Here is a 26,537-nt window from a genome sequence, read left to right on the forward strand (position 1 = left end):
GCTCACTCACAAGTTCAACCACTGTTTTATAAATATTTGTAAGTAAATATTTTTTAAAGTTGGATCCTTGCAAAATGCACATATGGGATTTCCATGTCAGTATGGGTCTTTAACAGTCTTTGACATTTCTACTACAGAAAACACGTCTAATACAACTTTTATTCTGGCTGCCTTTAGATGTCTAACAATTACGTCTGTAGCACGTCTTTACTTGACATCTATACAATGTCCAGAAAAGACGTAAAAAAAACTTTCATTCTGGCTCCTGTGAGGACGTCTTCTGGATGTCTAAGAATGACGTCTGTAGCACGTCTTTAATTGACGTCTATACAATGTCCAGAAAAGACGCAAAAAAAACGTTCATTCTGGCTTCTGTGAGGATGTCTTCTGGATGTCTAAGAATGACGTCTGTAGCACGTCTTTAATTTACATCTATACAATGTCCAGAAAAGACGTCAAAAAAACTTTAATTCTGGCTTCTGTGAGGACGTCTTCTGGATGTCTAAGAATGACGTCTTTAGCACGTCTTTAATTGACGTCTATACAATGTCCAGAAAAGACGTAAAAAAAACTTTCATTCTGGCTTCTGTGAGGACGTCTTCTGGATGTCTAAGAATGACGTCTTTAGCACGTCTTTAATTGACGTCTATACAATGTCCAGAAAAGACGTCAAAAAAACTTTCATTCTGGCTCCTGAGAGGACGTCTTCTGGATGTCTAAGAATGACGTCTGTAGCACGTCTTTAATTGACGTCTATACAATGTCCAGAAAAGACGTCAAAAAAACTTTCATTCTGGCTTCTGTGAGGACGTCTTCTGGATGTCTAAGAATGACGTCTTTAGCACGTCTTTAATTGACGTCTATACAATGTCCAGAAAAGACGTCAAAAAAACTTTCATTCTGGCTTCTGTGAGGACGTCTTCTGGATGTCTAAGAATGACGTCTTTAGCACGTCTTTAATTGACGTCTATACAATGTCCAGAAAAGACGTCAAAAAAACTTTCATTCTGGCTCCTGTGAGGACGTCTTCTGGATGTCTAAGAATGACGTCTTTTAGACGTCTTCTGGACGACTTTTTGCTCGCTGGGTCTGACCTGTTCTTCTTTATATATTTTATTTAAAACTTCCTTTACAACTGTGGGCAAAAGTTTTTATTTAGTTTATACTGTAATGTAACAGTTAGGCTATATACTGCACCGTATTGCCACATAATCTAGAAAAAGATAATACAGAAATTAATATTGTTCCCTATCAGATGGGCACAAAAAAAATAAAAATAAATCTAATTAAATCACACTAAACCACAAAAACTTTGTCACAGCACTATATGCCCAGGCAGCATTGCAGATTTCCAGCATTCAAAGGAATGAAACAGAGAGAGGTTTATCAATGTCATTTTTTTTTTATTCCAAAAGAATCAACATTTTCAAACTAAAATTTCAGTTAGTAGAATTTGTTCTCACCAGAATGACATCCCCTTTAATTCTAAAGCAAACTGTTCACAAATGAAGTATAAGCCTCATCTCACAGTAAAATACCTTTTGACACCTTTTAACAAAACAATTAAATACTATAAAAATAAATCATTGCACAAAATAAGAGCCATGTGCTTATGATTGCTAGAAATCTATGTGCAACATCTTGGAACATACAGACATCCGTACACTGAAAATACGACAAGAGGGACGCTTAGTCATTCCACTTACACAATGAACTCACACAAAGCCACATACAAATAAAATCTATAGTTTAATTGTGGAATATTAGTCTCATGACGCTAGTTTTCAAATGATCAAATGTACATTTAATGAAGCAACAGATAACAATAAAGGATGCAAAACAAGTAGTGTACTGAATGTCAGGTGTGTATCTAACAAATGGTGACTACATTTTGACATTCCTGTTGATGTTAAGTACTTAGACGAGGGGAAAGGTGCTTAGAAACAAACCGCTTAAGATTAAGCATTAGTGACTACCAGATGCATTCAAAGTCAGGCACTGTGGGAAAGAAAAACGTGTGTGTACTTGAAAAGAGCAGCAACTGTTGCATCACTGTGCTTCAAACCCCGCTTATTTGACTTCAGATCATCTCTAAACGAAAGGAAGCAGTCTGAATCGATCGTAAAATACTTTTCATGGCATCTTATAGGCAGTGTATATCCTCTCAAATGAGATGCATGTTATAGAAGCTGCCATTCCATAATCATAAAGACTGAAACATTATGGGGTGTTTGAGCAGTTTGATGGGTTGCATAGATTTAGTCCGTTTTCTCAAATACACAATATACATGTCTATGTTTGAGAGCAGCGATAACAGATGCAAATGCTGATGGATAAAACAACCCATGACACCCTACTTTTCATAAAACAAATTCAACGGATAGTGCTTGAACAATTTAGTGTGACACCGATACCTTAGAAAAACTGTGGAATATGAAAACTGTGCATTTACAATGTCAAAAGAGCTAGTTTTAACTTGTTAAACATTAAAGTCAGTACAATCAGCCTATTTTACATCCCATGAGTCTCTGCAGGAACCACAAAGGGAGAAAAAAAGAAAAGAAAATGAGCTTTTGAGGCTATTTTTAAAACGCATCACCATATTGAACGCATGGTGAGGATATTTTGCGTAAAGTTTAATCTGAAACCAAATCCAAAAGGCAAAATATTGTACCAATTAAAACAAAAATTGATAGCTTTTTACATGAATTGCCACTAGCGCGCACACACACACACACACACACACACACACACACACACACACACACACACACACACACACACACACACACACACACACACACACAAAGAGTTATTAACATTCATCATCATTCACTAAACATAACTGTTGTAATTTTTAATTAATGCTTGATCACATTCACGCTCTACGTACAGCTGGATCCGAGGTCTTAGGTGGCTCAGTGCTAGCCCAACTCAAAACATCTGGAATTAGTTTGTTAAATGCCTACTGTACATGGAAAACAGCCAAAGCAACTCAGTCACATTTTATCGGTGACTTCGTGTGATGAAACTATGTCTACATTGAGCTCCAGCATCACTGACGGTGAACCAGCTGGAGCTCTGATGAGAGGCTTGAACGCATCTGTTCTCCTACTGCCGTTTCCACGCTCTCCTCCATTGATAAAACCTACAGGGTTGATGAGATGTGAGAGAAGATGCTTTCAAAGGGCAATTCAAAAAGCTCGATCATAAGATGGTGGCCGCACGATATTAATGTGAGCGTAAGCGCTATTGTTTTCGGTTGGGTACAATATGGTGCATGGTGAGGAAGGTGGTGACGAAATCTCTGCCCTTTGAACTTGCACCTCCTCATCAGTAGATATCAGGACAGTCTGTGTATTTCCTATCAAAGTAGCCGCCAGTGTACAGCCAGTCCTGTGATCCTGTGTATGGGTTTGTGCCTGACTGAAACCACCTGAAACGGGCAGAGAGGTTAAGATACGGCACACGTAAATCACACACACATATAAAAGGCAGGAAAGAGTGGTAGCGCTAACCTCGTGGACCACTCGTCACCATCTTTGGCTCGCTCCTTACGAGCTGCTCTCTGTTTCTCTTCCAGTCTCTCCTTTTCTCTGCTGGCTTCATCTGCACAAACACACAAAAACTTTATGTTAGTCTTTATCATGCATGAACAGAAGGAGGCGCTGTAGGGCAGACTTTTTATTACCCATGTTGCCGTTCTCCATGGCTCTGATGTCAGGCCGTAGGCGGCAGTCTGTGGGTCCCAGCACTCCTTCCATGCCAGGCTCCAGCTCATTCAGTGTCATGGCAAAGTTAGTGAAGTTATACATCTAGAAGTGAACAGAGGGGTTTCAAATCAAGTAAACCAATAATTAAAATGAGATTACACTACAGTTTACATTTTTTTTAAAAGGAATTCATTCTTTAATTCAGCAAGGATGCATTAAATTGATCAAAAGTGACAGTAAAACATTTACAAGATTTATATCACAATTGTTTTCAACATTGATAATCAGAAATGTTTCTTGAACAGCAAATCATCATATTAGAATGATTTCTGAAGGATCATGTGACACTGAAGACTGGAGTAATGATGCTGAAAATTCAGCTTTGCATCACATGGATAAATTACATTTTAAAATATAATAAAATAGAAAACAGTTATTTTAATTTGTAATATATTTCACTGTATTTACTGTATTTTTGATCAAATAAATGCAGCCTTGCTGAGCATAAGAGACTTTTTTCAAAAGTTCACCTTTTAAGAAATCATCAGTTGGTGTAACTTTTTTGCCACATATTGACGTGTGTGTGTGTGTGTGTGTGTGTGTGTGCGCCTTCATGAATATAACAGCATGTACCTCTGCCGAATGAGGCGGCCTAGATGATATTCTCCATAATAATCTGCTTCCAGGAACCACGGCCACAGTCTCTTGTACATCAGGCATTTCATCGGCATCCTCGTTGACGGCTTCTGGCTCCTCCTGTTGGTGCAACCGCATCTTTAAATCCCTCAGACAAGACAAGAACCTTCCCTAATACTCTTTTTCATTTTTCACACTGATTCTCCACAGACAGGAAAAGCATAAACGCATACAGTGGACTTAATGTATGAAGTTCACTGCATTAGATTAGATATCAAACCAAGTGGCATCTCCAGTATATCTATCGTTTCACCATTTAAATCAAAACTTTTTTTTATTTTTATGAAATGTTTGCCTTGAAAAGGGAGCTTGGGCTTTCTTTCTTTAAAATAAAAGTCTTTAAACACTTAAAAGCAGTTTCATCATCACCTTTTTCCAAACCTGCATGACTTACTTTCTTTTGCAGAACACAAGAGAAGATAGTCTGAGGAATGTTGTTAACCAAACGTTGTTGGTGACCAGTGACTTATACGTATACATCTCTCAAAATATTTTCTTTTGTGTTCCACAGAGAAGAGAAAGTCACGTACAAGTTTGGAACGACATGAGGTTGATTGTGACAATTATCATTTTTGGGTGAACTATCTGTTTAATCTCCCACACCCAGAAGTCTGTCAAATGCAGCCATAAACTGGGTGTGTTGTCGTATAATGGGACCAAAAGGAACTGACAAAAAGCTGAACAGAGTCAAAGGCCTGAGGCATGATGAGTATTTTAACACACCTGCTCTTTCTACACCTACACACCGCTCTTCTGTACATAAATTAGCACATATTTAAACTACACACCCATCAATGTAAACAGCTCTGTAGGCCTAAAACACTCCATTATTCTCTACATGCCTGAATCACTAGACGAATCAGAATTACACACGTCTACACCTACTGATACTAGTCTACATCTGTTACCTTGACATGAACACAGAGAGGAGAGCTGCTTCCATTTATAAAAAAAAAAAAAAAAAAAAAAAAAGGGGTTAAAGCAGCATGAGTGGTCAACTGTTAGCCTTGCTAATATCTTTCACACCTGTTTCTGTTTTTTAGTGTCCGTCGCTCCTTTCTTCTCGAGCTTCCGATGGGCCTCGTACACATGTGGGTCGACGCTCCACATACACTCCGTCCATTTCCCATAGATCACGCAGCGCTTCTTCTTACTGCAAGCAAAGTACATGTAGCGGAGAACAACTATTTGAGGTACGTAGCACTATAAAAGAAAAGAAAGCTGATCTTGAAAAATAAAGACTTCCTGTACCTATTTTGAGTCAAATTCCCATTATGACTTAGCTTAGTTTACTTAATTATTGATACATTTGTGGGCTAAAAGAGAATGTTTTTCTCATGATGCCATAATGCTGTATATTTATTGTTGATTAATAATAATAATCTAGGGCAATTCGAAGTTAGAATGGACACTGGCTACTAGGCTTTGGCTAACAGAGGATAGTGACACACAGACAACAGTGCTTTACTTTAGTTAAAGATGTGCTGAAGCGGATATTGGTTTATATCATGGAAAAAAAAACTGACTCTTTCATACGTATTACATCTAGCAATGCTGTTGTCGTCCTTCTAAGTATCTCAGAATAGTTTTTTCTGGAAGCCATAGACCTTATTCAGAGCAGCGCCATGACTGCTATGAAAGTGAGGCTGTGAGAGATAGACTTGCCGTGTTTTCAATGGCACCCGCTGTAAAAAGCTGTATAAAGCTCCTAGATCACTTATAATTTTCCACAGCTCATGTTGTCTGAAGTTTTTTGCCTACTTAAATTTCTTGGAAAGATATTTTTGCAGTGTTTTGTCAACAGAAAAAAACAAAAACACATTAAGTAATAGTACAACCCAGTGAAGAGATGTACATCCATCATTGATCCAAAATGAGCGGGTGCCTGCGGTCACCCGCGGTTACGAGTCATCCAAAAATATTTTTAATGATATTCGGGTCGCGGTCGGTCGGGTCGTTTGAAATAAAAATGCCAATTAAACCTTTGTAATTTATATAGTACTAGACACAATTTTCAATGAAATACATAGGCCTACACTTTATTGGCTGAATAACTGGCAAGAAGTACGATGACGCACAAGCTCAGTCTGCAGGTAGAGATGGAGGCGGCAAGAGAAAAGGTGAAGACTGGGGAGTGGAAGCTGTGGGAGTGTGGGAGACATTTGCCGAAATAATGAAAGATGATTACCAAAGTGCTGGCTTTGTCATGTGTACTTCTTGCGATGCTATTTACACATTTGATAGCCACAAAACTGGCACGACCAACCAGGCACGGCGCCAGGATTCCAGTTCTGGATAAGCCAGACCAATTGTGGGTGGGCCTTAAATTAAAAACGTTAAATAAAAAATAAAAAACGTTATCCAATCACTGCTTAACTTAATAAAAAATATTGACTAATATAGCCTACTGTTATATTATCTGTGCGTATAGATTTTAATAGCTTGATGCTCTTTAAATATTTTGTTGCATTGTTAAAAGTTTCGGTGCATAGGACAGACCTATCCGCGATCGCTCTCCGTGGTTCTGATCAAAGAAGAGCGCTTTGGAATCTCCATTACGCATCATACGCATCATACCTGGGCTGCATTTTCCGATAACATTGTCTCTTAGCGCGCTACGAAGACTCTTAAGGTATAACTTAACTAAAGGTATACTACCACTAAAGGTATATCATTGCTAGGTGTCTTCAGGGCTATCATCCACTCGCGAGGCAGAGGCGCTGGCGCCCTCCTAGCAACGGCGCTGTTTTTGGTAAAACGTGATTTTGACGACTTCATTAAGTTTTGTTTTATAGAAAACTCTTTTTAAAAGATTTTCGTTTTGTATAAATTGTATCTTAATTTTGATCAATGTTTTATCAATCAATTGCCTGTATTTAATGAATAAGAAGCAAATATATAGCAGACAATGTAATAAGGAGCCGGCACGATCACTTGCATTGCATGTGAACTGGAGGGCGCCGAAACTCAGCTTGTGCCTCACAGATTTGAGAAATATAGGCTATATAATTAAAGAAAGTTTAAAATGTCTAAAACGAAAATATTCAAACCAAAATAAATAGGCTACTCTCTGATTATGTAATCCATATGAAATGTGCATTTCTCTCTGGCGTTCATGGCGAGTCCGAATCGTCAACTTCATCTTTGCAGCGACACAGAAAACACCAGTTTATTACTAAACAATTAAATGTCTCCTTGCTAATTTAGACACATTCATAATCATTACTTTAACCGGTTCTTTGTGGCAAGCTTTATGCGTGCGGTCATCGCTTATTATCCTGTAGGCTATAGCCTATTTAAGTAATTCAATTAATATAAAGGGGCGATTTGTCCACGAATGGCTTAAATGAACAACTACTAGTCGACTAGAAAAAAAAATTAGTCGGAGGTAGCCCTTATTCCACATATTTTCGAACCAACAGGCCATTCTGGGTTGAGCGAGCGAACGACCCTATGGAATGAGCGAGCAGAGCGGAATATTCAGAAATGCGCTCTCTGCTCACGAGCTCTGATCGGAACAAACCCGAACCTCACTGTCTGCTGAATTTGCGCAGACACACCAAAATAGACATAGCCAGCTTTTTAAAATTGTTTTTAAAACTAAACATTTAGACTATTTTAGTACAAATTATGAGCTTATTTTTTATAAAGATTTTTTATAATTCTTGACAAAATTAGAATATATTCTTTTTTTTTTTCAATGACGCTACGATGAGCGTTTACTACTTTTAAAAAATGCGGTTCAGGAAGCGGGTCGGGTACAATATTTTCTTTTTCTTTTTTTGCGGTCCGAGTTGCGGGCGGGTTAGTTGAAAACGTCGGTCGGGTGCGGGTTGTTTATACATTGACCCGCGCATCACTGACGTCCATCCCTCACAGCCTCGCTTCATTCCTGTTAAAATTCAAAGATGGCGCTACTGTCAATTAGGTCTACATCAGCCATATAGATGTCCATCCATACACAAAGAAAATCGCATCAACAGGAGAAAAAAGAAGTAAACCTTGCATTTTTAACCAGAAACCAATCATTCAACATGGGAGAGTTCAACATTATGCAAATGAGCAGTGATGCAAAGCGATGACTACCAGCGGGACAGTGATGGAGCTCTTGCTACAGCTGGATGCTGCAGTGGAGTAGAAACGCTAACTACACCCAACAGTACAGTGACTTGGCACCTCCAGAGATTTAAATCAATCCTTAATTATTAACTTCATTCCAAATGTCATGGGTGTCAAAGATGTCTAAATGCTTTGTAATCTTAAAAGGTCATCATTGCTCATCTCACTGAAAACCATTTTACACAAAGAAATTAATAGTACTTATATGACTCCAGTCATGTCAGTAACTTAATAAAATTTACCCTGAAACGAGTCACCACATTTAACAGATAAATGCCACTTCAAAAGGAGCTTTCGCACCGGAGTAACGTTTTCATAGTTCCTTTCATAGGGCGGAAGTACCTGTTTTTGGTGTGTTTGCGCCGCAGGAACTGGGAATGATTTTAGTTACAAAAAGGCCTTTTGGGGGAACTAAATTAGCTCCTACTTTAGAGTGGAGTCTAACCCAGCACAATAGCAACTACCAGTGACGCAAGTGTACGTTGATTGGCCGAACGCTTGTGAAACACCGGGATCCGCCATTTTTAAAAAGCTGTGTAAACACAGATTACATACACTTACTCCAGGAGCTAATTCCACAAACATGGAAAACAGCGATAAATAACATTTACCTCTCGCCTTTGTCTGCGGCGTTTGTTCTTTTCTCAGCCTTGATGATATGTAGAATTGCAAGTTATCGTAGGAGGTTTTTAGTCTCTTATGTAGGGTTGTTAACTTCAGAAAAGGAAAATACGGGACAATCGTGGTTCTTTATAGGAATATAAGGGACACTCAAAATATTTGTACTGTACCACACAGTGTAGGTGATGCAGTTAAGTATGTTTAAAAGGTTCTCAGACATAAACACATTTGTTTTGCTTAATCTATTTATGTACAATTGTAATGTCATACAAACAAAATGCCACATTACACACAAACCATCGTTCAAAATTTATCTGAAATAGAAAGCTTTTGTAACATTATAGACTACAGTTCAAAAGTTTGGGGTCAGTAAGAATTGTTTTTTTGGAAAGAAATTAAAGTAAATAGCGTACTTTTATTCAGCAAGGATGCATTAAACTAACCAAAAGTGACAGTAAAGATCATTCTCAAGTGTCGTGATCAGTACTGCTTCTTGTATCAGTCAGTGATTAGATTAGCGTAGCAGTCAATAAACGGGACAAGGAAGGTCACGTATGGGACAAATCAATTAGGCCCAATATACGGGAAGTCCCAGTTAACACGGAACAGTTGGCAACCCTACTCTTAGCCCTCCTTTTTGTTATTTCGATCGCATAACTATACATCTATATTCCATCTCCATTATCACAAAACCCCCGACACAAAAACAGCTCAGATCACGAAGTCCACCGTCCTCCAGTTGTTTGCGCCCACATTTAAAATACGTCGCTGTTGGCTGGCTTACGTTACTACTGGCGGTGCGAATGCAACCAGGAAAATGGCCCAAGGGGAAAATTTAGTTCTCGGTGGTGGCTAGTTCCTATAACTACCTGGTCTCACTCACAGAATAAATAAATTGTAACTGATTGCAAATAGTGCATTTCTATGGAACTGAAAAGTATAAGACCAAGATCACTGAAATATTGGCTGAAATGACACATTGGCTGAAGTGCACATTTAAATCACTATAGCTACAAAAGTTGGGCAGGGTCTTTCTTAAAACATGATCCAATAATTTAAACAGTTCATGGTTATAGAAGCAGTCCAGTAAAATGTGAAAAGTGTGAGTCAGGATCTCACCTCTTATCCTGGATGTAACCTTCAACTCTGTGCAGCTCCTTTCCAAACATCCCACAGGGTTTAAAGTTCAGCACGCACTTCTCTCCAGTACTAAGCAATCACACGTCACACTAATCATTCAAACATCAATGTGAATTCACAATTGAATAGATGTGTCATAAAAAAACTTTACCTGTGGTTGACAATTTCCACATTGCCGTACTGTTCAATCCACAGTTTACCGATAATTATATTATGTACACAGCAAAAAGGGTTCGTCCATGTGTATGCCTCTTTATGCCTGTAAGGACACACACACACACACACACATGTGAGCAGGTCGTTACTCAGCAACCCCAGAACCCTTTGCTCTCAAATCAAACCAGGATACCACTGACTCATCCAAGGAAAATCTCACTCACACAATCAATAGACCTTTTCGTGCACACACACATACATATACATATATATATATATATATATACACATATATACATACATATATATATACATATATATATATATATATATATACATATATATATATATATATATATATATATATATATATATATATATATATATATATATATATATATATATATATATATATATATCAGGGAATGTAGGGTCTGTACATGTGTGTGCACATAAACATGGCACACTCACTTGTGAAGCTCTAGCGTGATGGTCCCTTTAGGTTCTGCCTCCACACTTTTGCCCCAGAACTTGAGTTTGGGGTAGATGGAGCCGTGGAACACAAAGTCGCCTGTCAGACTCTCAGTGTGAAACGCACTGATGGGCGGATGGTGACTCACCTGCTCTGAGATCAGTCTGAAACCCTGATCCTCTCTGAGTGAAAGAGAAGCAAACAAGAGTAGAGGAAGGAAGCATTAAAGGGGAAGAAGAAGCAAAGTTACATAAATGACAAAGAACAGTTTCCCTTTAGAGCAATCCTGATCTAACCAATGTTTATCGACATCCTCAAATCTTATCAGCATGGTTTGTAGTTAAACGCTCTGCTGGTGTCTTTACCGTGTGAGTTCGTAGGTTTCTCCTAAAAGCGGGTTGAAAGGTTTTCCAGTTCTATCCCACTGAGAAGCGACTGCAGACACAGCGAAGGCAGCTACCGTCTTAGGAGCAAGACAGAAAAACCATGTCAAATTAAAGGCCGGATTGTAATATTACAAAACTGTGCTGCATATACTTGAGCAGCATCCCAAATGACGCACTATACACTTATGCATTAATATGTACTAACCGTGAAGAAGTGTATGAATTTTATACGGTTATTTTGTCATTCAACATTGAAGTGTGATGCCCCTCCCCCTCTACTACGTAATTAACACTGTGACAGTTGAGTGCATGAAGTGTCCAATTTTTTTTTGGTTAATTAAGTGCATCATCTGGGTATTTATGGAGTTTTCAGTGAACACACTCAGCATAGATTAGTGCACAAGTACTTGAATTGGGATTACATGACATGATTTAATTGCAATTTATCTTCATTATAATCAAACTCTAGCATTAACTCTAAACTGAAATTATAAACGTAGAAATTTTAGATCAGCCATTGTGTGTGGTCTCACCTGCATCCTCTCTATAGAGTCGTTCTGTGAGCAGGCTTTGTGGATGAGGTATGTGTGCTCCATATACTCAGAGATTCTCTGCAGAAAGCTCAGGGGCTCATTGAACACAATGGGCATGGTGATCTTGGACAGCTCCTGGAATACAGCACAATCAAACGTTGTTACAGGATGTGCCAAACAACATTTTCAAACTGGTTGACTAGCGGCCCTTAAGGAACGCTGCTTAGGGTTATGTCGATAGTGATCAGACGTGTTTCTTAAAGGGCCCCTAGACACATTCTTGCATTCAAAAACAGCCGTATGTTGTAAATCAATAGAAAAGAACGATTTGAGATGTTTTTTAAAACGTTAAACTGTCAACTTCACGTCATCATAAAAACAGTGAGACGCAACTGCATATACATAAACCAAGCATTGAAAATTTTTTGTTTTGACAGTAATTTTCTTAATTTATTGCTGAAAGTGATGGATTTCTCAGAATCTCAGGATTTTTAAGGATTTGGATTAGGGCTGTGACAGTATCAGACTTTTTACTACACGATATATCGTGATACCTATTTTCGCCCTATACCATTTTACCCTCTCCGAGAAGTTGTAATAGATAAAATAAAAGTTGACGTGACATGGAAAATGCAATAGTCTTTTCTTCCCTATTGCGTGATCTATATCAGACTGAAAAAGAAACCGGACTTGATTTTGTCCTTGATTGAAACTGATTGGATCATTGTCGTTTGCTAATTGATGCAAACTCATGTGAGTGACAGGTGCTGGGGGCGAGGGATTATTATTTGTCCTTTCCTAGCGGCGGTGATGTGTCATTAGAGAAGATATGTCGTTGCAAGAGGGAGGGGGAGAATGTTTTGATTCAGAGGGCACACGAATAAAAATAATAATATTGACATGCACAGATCAATCAATTATAATGAACATTGCAATATTCCATTAAAAAAAAATATAAGTACATAAGCTCACTAATAGACATTAATCAGCTTTTCAACCATCCATATTCTTAATGCACTCATAATTATGCTGAACTTGCTCCTAGAATGATTAATTTTTTATCCTTACCAGTCCAATACATTTCTTGAGAATGCTCCAAACACTAAAATCATTTCTGGAGAACATAGGGGCAGGAAGAGACGACCTAAAAGGGCAGAAGAACAATTTCTTATTCATAAACATGCACACACTCTCACAAGTGTACTGATATGTTTGACTGTAGAACTATGCACAGATGTGAAGATTATACATGAACGAGAATGAACTGTAAACATAAGATGAAAGTAAGAATCTAAAGATAGAAAGACAAAAGACACAGAGAGAGAGAGAGAAGATTAAAGGCAGAGACAAAGAGCATAAAGGAGTATACGGGTCACGGCACTGGAATCTGGCCGGACCTGCGCTTCTTAATTCCGTTCTCCTGAGGAACAGCTCCATTGTTCTTCTGAGCACCGTCATACGCTACAGCGTCTTTAAAACTGGCTTCTGATGTGCCTTCACACGACTCGTCTGAATCCAAGCCTGAGACACACAAGAACATTATTATTATGTACAAATCACAACTTAAAAATTTAAACGCACTAGAAACTAAAATCAAGTCTTCCTACAAGCAAATTTATGCATCACAATATGATACTAAAAAGTATAAAAGAGAGTTCAATATTTTTGAAACTTGGTCTATAAAGTATAAGTGTTTAAATAAGTGTTCAAGATAGTTCATTTTCAATAATGTTATAATAATAATTAAAATAACAGTGAAAAAGTTATTTATAAAATACATAAAATCGAATAATATCAGTTGTAAGCAAACATATACGGTATTGCCATTAATAAAATCTCTCCACTACAATTTTGACCATACGTGTTAAATGCAGAAGACTTATAAATATCTTCTGTATGTCTGATATCAACATGCATTTATTACCCATTTAATAACATGGAATAAAATGCGGTTCCTCACATTTTGTACCACCTGATATGAGCGACTTGGTTGATATGATATCAGGCTTCAGGTTTCCAGCACAATGACCTGCCAAAGTCCATATTGCCTTGTTTATTTATTCATTACATTATTTTCATCTCATTTCATCTCCGCAATGACAGAAGCCATCAGACCATCTGAAAGCGGCACTACATAATTGAAGTTATCAACAGATTGCGGTAAGCCAACACCAGACTGGCGCGCGCTATAACAAACACACACGGCTGAGGGCCAAAGTCAACAGTGGCCAAAACACTCACAATAGGGGACAAATGAGATCGTCCTCAGAAAACACAGCTGTTTAATACTGCTGTGTGTGAACTCAGACAGCGCTGAGAGAACGTCAATGTTTTCATGACACGCGACAGCTCCGGACCGGCTTGTGTCACAGAGGTGCCATTACATGGACAAAGTTGTTGAACTTGTTTCTCTTTAGGACTTCAAATTTTAGAGCTACCTTTTGGTTTCAAATATCCATCCATTGGCGATACATTCATGTATGTGATTGGTTAAAATGCAAAAGCAGCAGTAGACATAAATGGGCACTTTTAAATCATACTATTGATTATTTTTTCTGATTAACCATCCCATGCCATTTCGAAATGTCTCTCACCTGTGACGGCATCATAGAACTCGTCTTCATTGTTCATGGTAGAGAATGGGCTGACAGCACAAGGTCTCTAAAACATGGTCTCTCTTTCTTGTCTCTGGAAACAGGGACACCTGCAAAGAGACAATAGTCAATATCAAAACCAGACTCGTGAACAAGAAAACAGCTTACAATAGTTTTAAGAAGGCATATTGAGAGTCCATTTGATGCTTCCCATATAGGAAAAACAAAAATCCCATCATTCACCTTTCCTCCAATTATCTTAGATCATTCATGCATCCATTCATCTATCATGTTTGACTGAAACTAGCCGGCTGCTCTTGAAATGAGAGGTGGAGCCACTGCAGGTCTCCTCCCATGGGCTTGTATGCAGCAACTTATTTGATATAGAACTGAACTTTGGACAATCTCCATCCAAAGAGTGTAAGCTGAGAGACAGACCTGTACTGTGACGCACACAGGACGGCCTTATCTCAGTCTAGAGTAGACAATACCTGAGGGAACGCTTCTTTCACGGTTAAAGTCTATTAGCCAGCTATGCAAATTTATGTGGCCATTGAGTAGTTAAAGGACACTTGCTGAATGTCTCTCTCGTTCTGTTTTAGCAGACTGCCATTTAGGCTCGATGAATTCCCTGAGCACAAATTACTGGAGAGCAACTAACAGCTTTATTACATCCTTTGACTTTGAAGTCTTTAAGTAACATGAAAAGCGAAGACAAATCAAGCAGTACCCATTTCTAATTACCCAGTTCAAGTATCATGACTTCTTTGGTGTCTCCTGTGGCTCTTGTTTGCAAAAACATTTTCTGAGATAGCAAAGTCAATGAGCTGACTCGCTATTAGGACAAATATGCAAATCTAGGACAAATATGCAAATCAAGGTGACAACTAACAAGTATGTTGCATAACGTTTATTAATTTGATCTTATCAGACATTTTATTTAGACAAGCACCACCAACCGTTCTGCAACTTCAGGAAATACCTTTCATATTATGACAAATCACTCCACAAATTACCTTGACAATTCATTAGTGTTGTTTGCTAAGCAAAGTGCCACTATTACTCCAGCTCATAGTTAGGGTTAGGGCCCGTTTGGGAAGAAATGTGCTATCATTTTGATGGACAAGAAGAAATAAATTAGACTAACAATGACTGAAGTAGGGACCAGAGCATCTTCAAATAAGCAAGCACCCACAATACCTTAGAAAAATGTTATAAATTTTAATAGATTAACACAAGTTGTATTTCACTTATGTTCCATAATCTACCGTCAACCTGGTCAGTGCATGACAAAAGTTTTTGTGAACTCTGAATAAATAGTGTGAAGTAGCAACAGGTATTTTCTTCCTTATGACACACATGTAATGGAATATCAAAAAAAAGTTTAAAAAGAAAAACAAAAGTAGGAAGAAGATTTTTTCATTGTGTATCCATCGGTTTTGACATAGCCTATTGTACTCAAATGAATGCAAGATTGTAGTCAATTGTAAGAAAGGCACAGAGTTAAAGCGGACTTAATGATTGGAGAAGTCCTGCATACATCAACAGAGAGAAGTCTGTCGTTATCACTGGATAATCCAGTTTTGACATTTTGTCAAATTATGAGGTCAAATAAAAATTTGAAACCAACACATGGATAAGCTGTTCACAATAAGATGCAATAACATGGATTTACAAAACAGGTAAGGGGAATTTTCATTTCTTGCCAACTTTCATTTTAGCGAATTCAGCCGCTTTCCGACCAAGTAGTTACAGAAACTTAGTTCTAGGAACTGTCCACTTCTAAACAGTTCTATGAACTACTCTCCCCCAAACTCGGTTTTGCTGTTTGCGTTCGCACTGGCCAAGTGGCCATAGGAACTGGTAGGAGGGGTAAGGGAGTGACGCAAGCACGGTGACTTTTATTTTGACGGCGCGACGGACCTTTATTTTGGCGGCGCTGAGAACGCCAGAGCAAACAATGCTCACATTCTCTGTGTTTATTAGTTAGCGATCTGTCTAACAGTACTGTTTAATATGTTATTAGATAGAACTGTTATAGAAAGTAGACCGTATATGAAAAAAAGGTTATTAGCCTATGCCGTGTGGTTGATGTCCAGTGTTGCTAGCTGGGCATATAAACATAATCATGTTTGGCTTGGTCCCCTCAAAGTTGCATTGGATTTTTGGAGTAGCATAAAGGTTTAGAGACCATCTATCACTGTTTTCCATGTTTGTATAGTTAGTTTCTGGAGTAAATATATAGGCTATAATCTGTGTGTTTACATTATAGCCGTTTTAAAAATGGCGGGTGCTGGTGTTCCGCGTGCGTTCGGTCAATCAGCATACACTAACGTCACGGGTAGTTCCTATAGTGCTGGTTTAGACCCTACTCTGAAGTAGGACCTAAATTAGTTCCTCCAAATGGAGTTCCTAGAACTAAAATCGTTCCTAGTTCCTGCGGTGCGAACACGCCGACATCCGGGTACTTTAGCCAATAGTTCTAGGAACTGTGAAAAGGTTCCTCCGGTCGGAAAGTGGCTTTTGTGTAGAAGTTCCATTTGCAGACATTTCATTTGGGAATATAATGGCTCGTTTCCACTGAGCAGTACGGTACGGGACAGTACGGTACGGTTCGGGTCTGTTAACCATGATTTGGCTAGCGTTTCCACTGCCAACAGTACCCTTACTTGATAGGCGTGGTGTTTCGATCGACGTAATTTTCGCGCGAAGAAGAACATAGTAAATTAAAGCTGCAAGCAGCAATGAAAAGGGCCCTCGCACCCCTGCCACCGCCACCCGGCGCCTTTAGTAAAGGCCTTAAGATTACACTCACCAAATTTGAAGAGGATCAGATCAAAACTGTAGGAGGAGTTCGTTAAAGTACAACATCAGGATATTACGAAAAATGCACAAAATCTAGGAGGAAGTTCAAAATAGCTGACTTCCTGTTGTGTTCAGGGCTATGCTCCAAGAGACTTTTTTGTAGGTATTGGGTCATTACATGTATGTACCAAATTTCATACCTGTACGTGAAACCTAGAGCCGGGGCAAAATGTGGGGGCAATAATTTACCGAATTTGCCCCCCCCAATTTTGAAAACCATATCACACGTACATTTTCACCACTTCTGAAGCGTGTGCAAAGTTTCATGAGTTTTCGAGCATGTTAAGGCCCTCTAAAAAGCGATTCACTTTGGAGAAGAAGAAGAAGATGAATAATAAACGGAGCAAAAACAATAGGGTCCTCTCACCATCGGTGCTCGGGCCCTAACTACAATGGATGACATACAGCAGATCTTGTTCTTGCTCCTCGACATGTTTGTCACAAGAAGACAAGCGCCGACATTAGGCTTTCTCAATATCAAGTACGCAAAGTTTGTACTTGCCATGTGCGACTCCTACATGCAAATGGTACAGCGCGTTCTTAAAAGTCCCACTCAGCTCGCTCTGCTACTCCGGTTATCTCTGTTACTCTGTATGTACATTTTAGCAACAATAAAACGAAATACGTTATAAAACACCACTCTGCCTCTTTTCGTTTTCATTTAAATAAATTAAACATTATAGGGACACAAATGTGGTTCATGCGCAACGCATATTGATTATTCACTGCACGTTATACGTTATTCTATTTATAACAAAACGAAATTTAAAACACAACCCTAACGTTACCTCTTTTCGTTTAAATAAAAAAAATAATTAAACATATTCCAGACAAATGTTGCAATAAACATCAGTGATAATCTTGTAATAAAAAAATGACAATAAACCATATTTCTTTTTGTAAAATTTCAGTTTTATCAATAATAGCCAATATAAAAGTTTAAGTAAAAGGTACAAGAAGCTATACAATAAGAAATAAAGCAAACAATTCAGTCAAATATCCAAATGCAGCGCTCTAGTCTAACATTACAACAGTAAAGTTAAATACAAATAGCCTATAATATGAAACTAAACTTAGCCCTCAGCCAAAACGATTGACAGGGAACGAATTATATATTCACGAGACCAAAGATCGCCCGTTAGGTCTACACAAGACGAATTATATCTCATGTTTAACCACTACCGTCGGAGTCAGCGGCGAACGTCAGAAGAACTAGCCGAGGAAAGGCTCATCCAGCCGGGAAACATGAGCGCCGAGCGCCCGCTGATCCCATGGATCACAACCGGGGGAAAAAAAATATCATCTTTATAAATAAACCACAGATTTGAGCTTTTAACAACTACATTCTCGCCTGAAAAACTCTTAAAATTACATTTCGTGACACAGTAACAGTAGTATTATATTAAACTCTATATTAAAAAATGGCGCTTCTTATGTTGTCATTCCCCTTGTAGCACGCGCAAGTGACGATTCTCTGTCAACCAATCAATGTCCTGCAGTGAGTCTAGCTCCACCTTTTAGTACCGTACCACTGTGCTAGGTACCCCAATGGAAGGGTACCTAAAAAGTGGTACGGTACGGTTCGGCATTTTGGTACCATTCACAACTTTTGATAGTGGAAACGCAAATAAATGCGTACCGTTCCGTACCGTACCGTACCACTCAGTGGAAACGAGCCATAACACTGTGTCCTAACCAGACACGACAGGCAATAAAAGGCTTCTTTTCCACGTTAATCAGAGTTTCTGTCCAAATCGGCCACGATGGTGATACGCAGCGATTCTATTTTAGAAATGTTTCTATTTCTGCAACGTTGTGGCTGGAACAACAACATACAAAGTATGGCGAAATTCTCAGGTACGGTTTATGTGCTTTATTTCATGTTAAAAACGTCTAATGTGAGTTTGAATATCATTTTGCATGACCTTTATAGCAATACTGAAAGCGACAATGGATAAGATCAGATCTTGAAAATAAATGAAAGGAAACAAGAAACAAACTGTGAACTTAACGTGAACGTTAAAGCAACATTAAAGGACAAGTTCGGTATTTTACACTTAAAGCCCTGTTTTCAGATCGTTTCTGATGAAATAGAACGGTTAAGATTGAAATTTGGACACACACAAAAATCGCTGCAAAAGATGCTTTCCAACAGGTTTTATTGTAGTTTTTGTCCAACTCCATTGACTTGTATTGGATGTGCTGTGAGGTACGGTATTACTCCGCCGCCGGAAACTGGACTGGAGTGTCTATTATTCAAGCTCTCAACGGAAGAATGTACGGGTGTGAGGCATTTGGAAAAATAGGTCCACAGTTTTACAACGAATGGTAAAACACCTGTTGGAAAGCATCTTTTGCAGCGATTTTTGTGTGAGCATATCAGTGAACACCCCTGACCACTCTGTGAGTTTCACGTCTTTGTAAACGAAAGTTGAATGCGTTTTAGGAAGGATTGTTCCAGTGCACCTATGCAACCATTGTGGAGGTGGGGGGGGTACTACAGAAACCGAAAATTCTCAGGCCAGCAGCATGTGTCCAAATTTCAATCTTAACCGTTCTATTTAATCAGAAACGATCTGTAAACAGGGCTTTAAGTGTAAAATACCGAACTTGTCCTTTAAGGAACTTTTCCTCTTCGGTCGCCCTACAGGTTGGAAGCGGAATTGTCCATTACCGCTGTCATAAATAATTTTGCCAACTGCAGTCTACCGTCGCGCGCACGCTCGCCGTTTATCCAGCACCGGCTTTGAATGAACAATGTCCACAGACAAGGTAGAGTATGTTGCATGATTTCATGAAAGTATGATATATTGCGACATCAGAAACGAAGAAAAACTAAATAATGACTATTGTAACGCTTGACGTAAAGCAAGTCAAATTTGTAGTTTTCTTATGTCTCATTCGAACTACAGAAACGCGACCCGGTTAGGCAAACTTGCATAGTGTGGTTAAAGCAGGGCCGCAAAGTGAATCCAGAAGTGCCTTTCACCCTGTTACGACTTGATGAACCACTGATACGATTTTGGAAACATTATTTTAAGGTAAAAAATGTTACTTAGTGTTGCTTTACGTATATTCTATGACAAAGATTGTATCAGTCACTCAGTATTTTTAACAATTGTTAAAATGGTCCAATGTTTATGAATTTGATTATGTACTTATCCATTTGGTTGAGAGTGCAGTGTGCTTGCAGATAGACTCCGCCTACACACTCTTCTGATTGGCTGTGATTTTTGATAGATTTTGTTGCATCTCGCGTGTAATTTGTGTGGACAGACAAATTGCTTGTTGCTGGGATATTATCGCACCGCGTTTGGTAAGGACATGGTATAATGAGCATTATATCTGGACACTGGCCACCCCTGCTCTAGATAGTGAGCAAAATATGAATGCACCCCAACCCCAACTGTTGTATGCGAAGCAATGAAATTGTCTGTACAAAAAACTAAGTGGGCTAGTGCATAACGTTTAAAATAATGTTAATAAATCAAATATAATTTCATAAATTGCATAAACAATTATGAACAAAACAGCATCATACGTATATTTACGCATAGTATAATACAAAGAGCCGAAGCACAGATCACACAGAGTACTTTTTGCTTTTAAATGCAGTGGGATGAAATTTCATGGAAGGGGGTTTAGGGAAAGGTTTAGGGTTGGGGTGTAGGATTTTAAGTTTCGAGCTAGGATTTGAGCTTCTCTATTTCTGGAATGTTTTGAATGAACAATGCCACAGCGCAGCATCTAGAGGGTTCAACTGGATAGGTCAACAAAAACATTAAAACACAACGACTCATACATCATTAGGTGGCTGGTGCACACCTAAAAATCAAATGCACCGTTTATGAAATATGGATTTTTATTTTAAATTTGACGAATATTCGAAATTCGAATTGTAAATTTGGCAGCCCTATTTACTTGTACCAATTAATCAACTCATTGCTCACAAGTTTCAAACAGCAATTCAAAAGCATCTCAACCATTTTGCAAGGCCTAATTGGTTTCTAATGACCCAAACCATGTGACGCTTCGTTTCCATCAGGTGAAACTTAAGGTTATTTATGAGTTTTTAAAGGGCAAAGGTCAGGGGTCAGGCCACACAGACGACTCATGAGTAAATCAAAGAGTTAGGAAATGAGTCTAACTTAAGCATGGAGGACAACATGCAGCTGTCTCTGTCACGGTCACATCAACTCTTAACATTCAAAAAACGCAGGCGGTCCGTTTCAAAGCAGAAAAGGGATGTGAATGTGTGGAATGTTCTTAACCCTTTCATGCATGAATTATGACAACCTCAGTAAGGATTTTTTTTATCCCTACATGTTTTTATTGCTCTTAGGGCATGAAAAACAAGACCTACACTTTTTTATTCCACATATTTTTCAAAGAGATTTGAGTAGACACTTGAGTAGACTGTATGCGTTTTTAACTGGACTAAAGAGATACTGAATTAAATAGAGTAATAACACAGTAATACTGGGTGTATTTAACAAAGCACATTATAAAATCATGTAAAAACTACAAAATATACAAAAAATATAATAAAGCTTCAATTATTGCTAACTCACTGGAGTTTGTTCCTGTTTGACCAGCAGACAGAGAAGAACTTCATACAAGCTGAACGTTGTATGTCTTTGATATCCGAACATGAGGATGTGATTCCATCAAAGATCTGGTGGAGGTACAACTCCGTGAAAAGGACACCCAACTCAGACTATGTAGAAAATGCTTATGCTCCCTCCAATTTACCAGAGTATGTCGATTTACCCTTATTAGCTGATAATTCTGATTATGTATTTCTACAGTAGCTGAAATCTACATTTATTAATTGATGTTTTAAGACCGTGGATAAATCAAACACCAATCAAGTGTTTTTAATCTCATCTGAAAAGAGCAGTGTTGGGGGGGGTAACGCATTACAAGTAACATGCATAACATAATCCAATTAGCCTACTATTTTCATGTAACAAGCAAAGTAACTCAACATGCATTACGTAGTCAGATTACTTTTTTGAACTGCAAATTACTTTCTAATAACACAAATACATTTATTTACAACCATGAGGGATTTTTAAGAACAGTCACAGTAATAGTATGAATTGTAGCTGAAATATAACTAACGATGCATGATGTCCAATTTAGTAGGACAGATTAATCAGAATTTCCTCCCAATCTAAAATCAATAGGCCTACTTGGAAAATTTAACAATGATATATGACTCCCTAGATGTTACAACATTTTCCTTTTTTTACCAGCAAGAGTTTTCTAGGATAGAACGAATGGATGGATATTCCGGAGCAACTTGGTATTTCTGAATGGCCGTTGGCCATCTTGGTTTGGAGAAAAAAAAAAAAGATTCAATGAAGACTTTTTCTCCATTAAAAAAGTCATACAGGTTTTGAATGACATGAGATGAGAGCGAGCAAATTACAGAAATTGGATTTTTGGTTGAACTATCCCCTTAAACACACAGAGCCAATATCAAAATAAGCAAAGGGTCAACAGGGAGACACCATCAGTCCCCTGAAATCAAACAAGAGAGACAAAGCCAGAGAGAGACTATTGCTCAAGGTTTTCAACAGAATCTGATACATTATCTCTGATGCACTTTCACCTACATGGGAAAACAAGTGTTCTGCAATCAGATGAAATGTTAAAATAACACAGACGTCTCAGCCACCTCCCGAGACACTGTGTTGTGCTACAGTAATGATCTCTGATATGCGAACAGCGTTCCCGGGAGCGAGCTGAATGGAATCAGAGACGACCGAACACCGGTGCCGTGGCAACTGATAACCAGGCACAATATGTCCGCGTGAAAAATAAAGACTCAGGTGCGGTGTTTTACAAGACCCAGCACACAATCAGGCCCTGTTCATTTGAACAGAATCCTGATCGGCTGGACCAAAGGGTAGAAATGAAGAACCTGGAACACACAAACCCAAAATACATAATGATTATGGTTACACCTTCTCCCTTGACACTTTTTAAAAGAGATGCTGGCTCATTTCTGAGAACAAATTTGGGAAAAGAAGAACAGAAGTGATGGGAATCCAAGATAGAATTGGTAGTTTTTTTGCACTTATTTGGAGAATCTGCAGAATTTATTGGGCATTTATTGCGCTTAATGTATTTAAAGTCAGCATGAAACAGAATTTACGATCTAGCCTTTTCTTCCCTATTGTGACTTCTCAAACAAGAAACAAAAATAGTATAGGACTTGGTTTTGTCCATCTGGAATTGATTGGATGGTTGTGGTTCGCTTCTGCTGTGATGTCATGTGAGTGACATGCTGTCTCGCCTTCGCACCAGTAAACATGTCAACAGAGAAGAGAAGAGATGTCTCTGCAAGGGGGGGGGGTATTTTGATTAAAGATTATGAAGGCATATAACTATAATAATTACGTGCATGGATAAATAATTTAAAGTCCCGCTGAAGTCAATAATTGAATCCCTTAAAACTCATCTTTGATCACAAAAACGACATATCTAAATGTTTTTTTCCAGTGAAAAAAAATTATTCATGCCTTAAGAAAAGCTTGAATGTAACTCTACAGTACTTCATTTAGTAGCCTATACGCGTAACAATGAATAAGCTAATTAGCCCCGCCTCCACTCACTCGCACCAGCTCAGAGATCCACTCGGTAGGAAAAACAGTGCACAATGGTATCGCTCTTTACAACGTCTGACACATAAGGGTAATAGATTAACCTTTTGCTTGACTATGTTATCAAACAGCTAATAATGTGTTGCTAATGTTACACAAACCATGTTCCTGTTCATCATCTAAGAGTCTGACCGCTGCCTTCTGACAATCATCAGAAACGCTTCGAACCACTAAGAACGTCAGTGGAGAAAGGCATATAGTTCATCATAACATAGTAATATACATCATACACCCGCTATATTGTTAAATATATACCGGGATAACCTGGCTTCTCCCGAGACTCCCCTGCTAGTTCGCAGTTAATGATATCCTGCAGATCCGTTGATCTGATTGGTTACAAGCTAGTTTGTGACATCAGAAACACCAGCGATTTCAAACCATGTTTTTGAGACTGTCTTCGTTGGTATACCGCAGTTTTAAAAAGAAAATACTCGGCAATGGTGTGGACTTGAGAATTTGCACATGGTTTGTCTTAAAGCATATTAAAAACACCACATAGACATATAAACAACATTAAAAACTTCATTTTCACCACAGGATGACTTTAAAATAAATACAGCAATATTCCATGATAAAATAAGAATTGTCAATATCGATTTCATGGTGACTTTAATCAGTTTTTCTTTAGGTTTTTTTTAAGTTGCCAAAATTCATAAAGCCATAAGGGGATGTATATAATATATAATGAATTATAAGCATTACAAATCTGTGTGCATTTGAAGGTTAGGTACAGGAGGTTGAGGCAATACCCGAAAGCTCATGACTGCCTAATAAAGTGACTGTAGGTAAACACACAAACACCCACAAGTTTTCAGAAGTGGAATGAATCACAGACTCTACGTTACTCACAGTTTCTTTGACACCATTGGAATGTGGTCTGTTTGGGTGAGGTGCTTCACATACCTGACAACGACACATTAATTAGCAAGTCAAGGCGGTGTTGGGAATCTCCATGTGCACGCACATAAAACAAGACAGTGATATCTTGCTTTACTCTGAGGAATGTGGCCTGAAACTTATCTACATCTGTCTACTTGCCCCAAGCTACACACAACATAACACCTCAGGAAGTGAAAAAGCAATAACTGCTCAACAGTGCACGTGGCAAAGCCCACTGTACATCACTGAACCCTTTTACTCGGACAACGGACAACTTCTATGACCTTTCTTTTTATGAGACGTAGATTAAAACCCTGTTGCTGCAATTAAAAGCCATGAAACCTAAATGAGTCAATATGACAAATACGTCAAACATTAATACACACAAACCATTTGATAAATCCACAGGCCAAAACCTGTCATTCTCATTAGAAAAGAACATGTAAAGAAAAGAAAGATAGAAAATAGAAAAGAAAGAGAGAGAATTTATAAGTTGTTACAGATGTGTAACATGGTGGTGTATAAAGCCCCAGGGAACAACACGTTCATGTCGGTGCAGAATGTGTTAACAACACACTTAAACAGATGAAAATATCTGGAAAGCAAAACCTTTACGTTTACTTTTAAAGAGAAGTCAGGCTGAGGAAATGACAGCTGAACAGCCCTGAAACTCAACACGAAAGGCTCCAATCTCTAAAACTCACTCTAAAAGAAAAGACAATGCTACACAACAATTCACAACTAAATCAAAAGATTCAGCAACTGACACTCACAAATCAGGGCTGAGTCCTAAATCCTAGTGAGCTGCCTATCTAGACAGCATTTTTGGGGGTTAGATAGCATTCTGGTTCAGATAGCCTATGTAAATCAGTGGGTTTTGCCAGTGATCGCTGTTCACTCAACAATGTTGTGTAGGCAGACAGCAGCTGGCTGGGTTACGAGGAGCAGCCGGAGTCTGTAAACAGATGCTAACAGGCTAAAGCTCCAGCTAACTGCCAAACTTAACTAAGTAACAGTTAACGGCTCGAGAGCTTTTTCGTCCGCTGGAAGACATTGCTTTAAAACCTCAGTTACTGCTGTGAAAGAGTCCGAAGAGTTACTTTTAAAGAAGACAATCGGGTACCTGTGATGATGGCTGGATTTCGCTTCTCTCGGACAGGGATGATGATGATGCTGTTGCTGTTGTTGCTGCTGCTGAAGAGCTGACACTCAGCCGGAAGAGACCGATATGGGCGTTTTGATTGACGTGTCTCTTGGCCAATTATATTGTGTGAATTTCGTCGCCTGACTGGTTACGTCAGAGCAAGACCTTTTACATTGTAGTTGCACAACAATGTGTTTATCAAGCAGCTTTTGCTCTGTTAAACTCAACAATGCTTACTTTTAAATGACTAAATATGTACCACAATGAATAAGTATGCTTCATATATGCTAGCTAGCGTATATATAAGAGCTTGGTTTAATTTAATTTAATTGAATTCATTATATATATCGCTTAAAAAATTCTATGCTTAAAAGTTATGACAATACATGTTTTTACATTGCTTTAACTCATCAAAATGAGTCAACTTTTTTATGTTACAAGATTCATTTTTTAAAGTCAGTTTAATGTAAATTTAAGTTGAAATGACTTAAACATCCAAGTTGATTTTACTTTAAAAAAAAAATGTATGTAGGTCATTCCAGTCATTT

At 38.4% G+C, this 26,537-nt stretch overlaps 1 protein-coding gene across 2 annotated transcripts; it reads right to left on the bottom strand.

The window, feature by feature from the left end:
- Window positions 1-1,382: 1,382 nt before the first annotated feature.
- osbpl2b (oxysterol binding protein-like 2b) lies at window positions 1,383-26,084 on the bottom strand. Of its 2 annotated transcripts, none has more exons than XM_084098440.1 (14): window positions 25,969-26,084; window positions 14,431-14,540; window positions 13,234-13,357; window positions 12,905-12,980; window positions 11,837-11,971; window positions 11,283-11,380; window positions 10,917-11,099; window positions 10,441-10,548; window positions 10,269-10,358; window positions 5,436-5,562; window positions 4,347-4,469; window positions 3,692-3,815; window positions 3,519-3,609; window positions 1,383-3,436 (listed from the first exon to the last, which is right to left on the bottom strand). In XM_084098440.1, exons 2-14 carry the CDS (start codon window positions 14,465-14,467, stop codon window positions 3,334-3,336), a joined length of 1,419 nt encoding a protein of 472 aa, XP_083954566.1. In that variant the 5' UTR covers window positions 14,468-14,540; window positions 25,969-26,084; the 3' UTR covers window positions 1,383-3,333. The 2 variants fall into 2 exon arrangements, with proteins under 2 accessions (XP_083954566.1, XP_083954567.1); XM_084098441.1 differs by lacking the exon at window positions 25,969-26,084 and adding an exon at window positions 14,674-14,757.
- Window positions 26,085-26,537: the final 453 nt, after the last annotated feature.

This window comes from Abramis brama (genome assembly GCF_963993115.1).
Source record: "Abramis brama genome assembly, chromosome: 22".
NCBI classification, from domain to species: Eukaryota; Metazoa; Chordata; class Actinopteri; order Cypriniformes; family Leuciscidae; genus Abramis; species Abramis brama.

What these genes read in the sequence shown, in the direction of transcription:
- osbpl2b (XM_084098440.1), bottom strand. Translation starts at nt 14,467, where the DNA reads ATGAACAATGAAGACGAGTTCTATGATGCCGTCACAG. An exon ending in GTGGAAATTGTCAACCACAG is followed by an intron (nt 10,359 to 10,440) that starts GTAAAGTTTTTT and finishes GTGATTGCTTAG; the next exon opens with TACTGGAGAGAAGTGCGTGC. An exon ending in CATGGAGAACGGCAACATGG is followed by an intron (nt 3,610 to 3,691) that starts GTAATAAAAAGT and finishes GTGTTTGTGCAG; the next exon opens with ATGAAGCCAGCAGAGAAAAG.